The sequence below is a fragment of the Juglans microcarpa x Juglans regia genome, chromosome 3D (genome assembly GCF_004785595.1).
Source record: "Juglans microcarpa x Juglans regia isolate MS1-56 chromosome 3D, Jm3101_v1.0, whole genome shotgun sequence".
NCBI lineage: Eukaryota > Viridiplantae > Streptophyta > Magnoliopsida > Fagales > Juglandaceae > Juglans > Juglans microcarpa x Juglans regia.
The window spans coordinates 32,988,852-32,994,738 of NC_054598.1; the positions used below are offsets into that span (position 1 = coordinate 32,988,852).

The 5,887-nt window shown below is 40.9% G+C and overlaps 1 protein-coding gene across 1 annotated transcript; it reads right to left on the reverse strand.

Moving 5' to 3' along the window:
• Positions 1-387: 387 nt before the first annotated feature.
• Positions 388-2,895, reverse strand: LOC121255236. The gene is made up of 2 exons (XM_041155512.1): positions 1,548-2,895; positions 388-1,145 (listed from the first exon to the last, which is right to left on the reverse strand). The coding sequence occupies exons 1-2, from the start codon at positions 2,893-2,895 to the stop codon at positions 388-390; spliced, it is 2,106 nt and encodes a 701-aa protein (XP_041011446.1).
• Between the last annotated feature and the right edge of the window lie 2,992 nt (positions 2,896-5,887).

Genomic DNA, 5,887 nt, shown 5'->3' on the forward strand with positions numbered 1-5,887 from the left:
CTTCCAAACATCAACCTTAACCACTTCCCAACAATTTTTATAAAAACCCGCTCCAAACCCATCAGGACCCGGAGTGCTTTGATTTGGGATGGATGATACTGCCTCAAACACTTCCTGTAAAGTAGGTGGCCTAATCAAAGAAACATTTTCCTCCTCTAGTATGACCGACTCAATAAGGCCTTCCAGTCTAGATTGCTCTATTGGCAGTTCTCCTCGAAGTGAATCTTGAAAAAATTCCACCGCCCCTTGATGAATACTCTCCAGGCTCTCATAAGTTATTCCATTCGATCTCATCTCCAGCACTCTCTTCCTTTTTTTATTGATAAGACAAGCATGAAAAAATTTTGAATTACTATCTCCCTCCAACTTCCATTTAAGCTTAGCCATTTATGCCAATCTCATCTCTTCCCGATGCCTCCAACCAGCTAGATTTGAGACTGCCTCATGTAGTTCTCTCTCCAAATTGACCTCCCAATTTGATTGAAGCTGTAGCTCAATCTCCTCAATCTGTTTTTCAAGGGCATCAATACGCCCTATTGTGTGACCAAATACTCTTTTATTCCATTCCCGAAGCACCACCTTCGTATGTTTTAATTTCTTACTTAAACACAGGATCGGAGAACCTACCATCTGTAAATTCCAAGCAGCTCTAACACAATCCAGGAAATCAGGATGATCCACCCACATTTGTTGAAACCGAAATGGAGACGGCCCATAGGAGAAAGGATCTTTCTTGAACTCAATGATCATGGGGGCATGGTCTGAAGTAGATCTAGACAAGTAAGAACAAATAGTATTAAGGAACAAATTACTGAATGAATTATCCATTAGAGCACGATCAAGCTGAGCCCACGAACGGGCCAATCCTGAATGCCCATTACACCATGAGAAACAACTCCCTTTCGTAGCCATTTCCATAAGACCCCTTTGATGAATCCAATCATTAAAATCATCCATAGCCACATTTGGCCGAGGTCTTCCTCTTCTCCTTTCCGAATCATTCTTGATAATATTAAAATCCCCCACAACAACACAAGGATCTACACCCACATGATTACTACTGAGCTCTTGCCATAGATAGCACCTCTCCACCCAGGAACATTTAGCATAAATCACATGAATCAAAATTTTATCCGCACCATTCTCTACAACAACGGAAATAAATTGCATACCCAACTTATCAACTTGCACCTTATAAATACTATCCCACAAAAGCCATATTTTCCCCCCTTCCACCTCATTAGAAATAACCATATCAAAATTTAGACTTCTTGCCAATTTACGAGCACCCACTAAATTTTGAAACGGTTCTAAAAGTGCAACAATTTTCGGTTTATATCTTCCCACCAATGTCTTTAGTCTGGTTCTAGATGCTCCCACCCCTCTAATATTCCATACCAAGATGGAATCAATCATTAAGCAATGTTAGAATTTTAGGCAAGAACCCGAGAAGAACTACGCATTTTAATAAACTTTTGTTTATTATACCTCTTTTTACCATCATTCAACTCAGATTCAGTAAAGTAGTCTTTAGTTTGTGAAAAAACCTCTGGAATGCTGTTCCGGTTCTGGTTCTGAAGAACAGTTCTCTTCCATTATGATTTCTTCATCAACTTCTTCATCAACGTCCTCATCTATTTCCTCTTCCACCACTGGTTGCGTCTGCTCCATAATCGGACCATTATCTTCCGCACGCAAACTCTGATTTACGTCCATATTAGACGCCACATAACACGCACCCGTGATAATCCCTGCACCATCTGCATCCCCAACGTGTAACATTAAATCTGTTTCATCCTTTGTTTCAACAAGAGGCGTCAACTGCACCACCCTATTAATCACAGGAGGAATTGCTTCTCCCATCTGCTCCGGTTGTTCATCATTCTCAGAACCCAACTGCACCATTTGGTCTGCCACCTGCACTGGCAATTCTTCCTTCTCGGCATCCAACTGCACATGAACTGCAACTGCTACTTCCGTCGCCTTCTCCACCCCAGCCTCCTCTGTTTCTTTGTCCATCCGCATAGAATGTTCACCCACAGCATTATTTTCCACAAGAACCAGCGGAGGAGTTTCAACCTTATCATCATTCTGCTCTACCCCGTGATCATCCGAGAGGCCTTTCCTACTCCCTTTTCTTCCCCCTTTCTTACCAGCTTTTCCAGGATTACAAGTCCGTGCATTATGACCCTGCATCTTACATGATGAACAGAAAGCTGGGAGCGTTTCATAAAATATTTCTTGCTTTCGGCTAGAAGACAGTCCAGGCGCTCCAATCCAGAAATGAGACAGTGGCGGTTTTGCAGCATCCACTTCCACACAGAGCCGTGCACCATCCGTTCTTGTTGCGCACCGTGTCGGATTATCACGGCGAATAAAAGTTCCAATCGGTGCCATCAAAATCTTCAAGAAAGATTCTTGATAAAAGTTTGGTGGAAGACCCGACAAAGAAACCCATACCGGGACCCTTGATGGCTCGTCATCCTCATTGAATTCTGGTGACCATCTGAATGCACGGTAGAAGATCCCATTTATTTCACAAACCTCCCGTGATAATGCTTTGGTGAAATCAACTTCATTAGCCATGCGAACGAAGACGTTACGCGGTCTCCTCATGGCAGAAACTACTGGACTGGCCGTAAGGCCCCATCGACTGTGAATGAAAGCCCTCACAGCATCCAACGACGGACGGTTCTTCAAGAACTTGAGGACTACAGAGTAGTGGAAAGGTTCCGCTGATCTTGCTATTTCTTCTTTAGTAAACTGAAAATATACCTCACCTTCCAACATCTTTGGAAGCCTGGGTGCAAGAAGCATCTCCGGTATAGGTTGAGGGACGGCACCCACCAGATCGGCAAAGGAAGGCCGACCGGTGCCACCCTCTATGGTTGCCATGCAGCCTCACGTAAAGCCCAGACCCCGTGCGGCAGCAAGAACCCTATTCTTTAGAGAGAAAAAGGGTAAGAAATAGACGAAGGTTGGGTGCATGGCAAAATGAAATGGGCCTACTTGAAAACAAGTGAAGTCATGCCATAAGGACCATTGTGCAAAGAATTCATGGGAGGACCTTTTTTGAGAATGTAATAAGTATGAGTGTAAGGAGATCTAAGTATTTGGGAAGAGTCCTGTCGATAACACTTAAGTGCGAATTGCCATGGATAACGTTTTTTAAAGCATTCGTGATGGAGAAAGTTTTGATTATTTTGTCAACTCCTACACATGCCAACACATATACTAACGATCATCTCTAAGGCGACAATATCCTCATACCCAGACTTCATCTAGGTTGTACATATATAATCGAAGGCACGTGCTTCTCATCTAAAATAGGCAATGCGCTCCAAAAGGTCTGAAACCATCCCGACCAGCCATAATGAGCACCTATAAACCTCCACCCAAAAACATAGACTTAAAAGCTCGTAACCTCAATTCCAACTAGAATTTATTCTAGTGGAAACTAGACTCAATATCAAACACCATTGAAGTCCACCAAGTCATAACTGAAAATTGCCTATGATACAAAAGAGTATGCCCAATCCTACTCTCAATCACATCCTACACCATCATAAAAAATATCATTCCCATCAATTTGTTGGACTTTTATCCTTATAGTCGACAAAAATCATTTCCTAAAGTTTGCACCATCTATAACTTTATATAAGATAGAATCATTTTCAAAAGTCTGCAAAATTGATACCTTTATACCTCTTGTCCTAATGTTTTTTTTTTTTTTGATCAAAATAGAAATGATGTAACCGACCAAAGTGGGAGTCGAACCCACGACCTTTTGATCTGAAGTCAAACGCGCTAATCCACTGCGCTATGCGGTCTGTTTGTTAAAATAATAAGTATAATTGTCATTCTTTCTCGATGCCGGGTCCTAATGGTTCCAGACTCGATTATCTTCATATTTGATCAAACTTGCATACTATGTTTGCAAAACCTAAAAACTCAGATATTATTAAGAGTCATTCCTTATAGTCTACAACTCTAAAACCTTAAATTTGATGACAATAATTTTTTGAAGTCTGCAAAATCGATAACCTCAAATCTAAGAAAAATTATGCCTTAAAGGTTGCAAATTCTAAAACCTCAAATGTTATCAAAATATTTCTTAAAGTCTGCAAAAATCTATATCCTCATATTGAATTAACTCATGTATTAAAGTCTACAAAATCTACAATCTCAAATTTAATATATCTCATTTCATAAATTCTGCAGAATCTAAAACATTAATTATCCTGGCTATTAAAAGTTGTACCTTTATCAACTCATCACTTTTGTCTCTACCCCAATGAGATCACCTAGACCACGTTGTTTCCCTTCAAGCTTCGATAATTCAAATCCAAACCTAATTGCTAAAGTTTTAGCATACTATACTAAAGGTTCATGCCTATCATACTAAAATTCCAGCTAAAACTTCAAGTCTAACTACACAAATTTTTCAAGCCTATCATACTAAGATTAAAGCCTAGAATTATGGTACTAGACTTAAGTGACTTATGGATTTGCCCGTACCTGTAAATCTCTAATACCACTTGTGGAGCCCTCGACCCTCGTTTGTGTTTTGCAGAAGCCAACGCGCTGAGATGGCAACCTCAAGGGTCACACACCCCTGGTGCATACTAAAGTCAAGTGTGTGCATACATGAAATACAATATTATGCAATAGAAAAATAAAAGGACATTCACTAATTCTAACTGTACCAGAAATTAAAGTTACATCACCAAGCAAATATCCATCTGCCACAAAGTCTACCATATTCTGGCATAAAAATATTACTATCAACCGAATAAGTTAAGTCAAATAACAACACTTAAACGAAATGAGAAAAGGGCCCTAAATCATCACATCCTCAGTCGGAGCTAGACCTTCGTACTCGTACCCATCCTCTGCACCAAAATCTACGGTTCCGTGGAGCGGAACCACAAGTGGGGACACCAAAGTGAGATTTCCAAAATCTTAGTAAGTGAAATCAAAACTAACACCCAAAATACAAGCATGTGGGAAAATTTGAAGTTACTCAAAAATGGGAAATTTAGAGAATTATGACGTTTACAAATTTATAAAATCACAAGCACATTCCCAAATCTCACACAAAATACTACGCACCCGAAAATCACATTTTTGAATGCTTTGGAAACATTTGTTTTAACATTAAGGTATGCACCATGGTCTCTCCTATGGACCATCCACAAATTTGTTTTAATAGTAAAGTATGCACCGTGTTTGCACAACAGCTAATTACCGTGCTTGTGACTTAATAACAAGTGATGCCCAACTTTGGGCCTGGCGCATACATGACCAGGCATCCTCTAGCCTCCACCTGCAGAGAGACAACAGACTCAAACCAAGAGCATTACCTTGTCGCCAGAGCCTATTGTCGCCTGACGACAACTTAGGGGACGTCACTCAGTTTTATGCTCTCTCGAGTGATGATATGAACTCCACTAAGTTAATTACCCATCTTGGCTTGGGGTTGTGATCCACACAAAATCCATACAATCATTTTATTAAGGCATGCACCATGGTCTCCCTTAGAGACCATCTGCACACTCTTACTCCCACCGGGCCACGAGTAACAACCATGCTTGTGACTTCGTAATGAGTGATGCCCAGCTCCACATGCCAGCCACTATCTCTAGCACATACCCTATCACCTCTACAGCTCACAACATCCGTCTTCAAGCCTTTAGACACACTAAAGTCGAGCCCGACTTCAGTCTCTCACATATAGCGCCCTCAGTTAACATATACTGGGCAAATCACAACACCGATTGCATTTCGAATATCCGGTCTCAGACCTTGATAAATATCAGAGAATTTGCTATTGACGTCCCCTTCTCCAATCTAGGTGAATGATCCCACCTCCTTCTGAGAACCTATT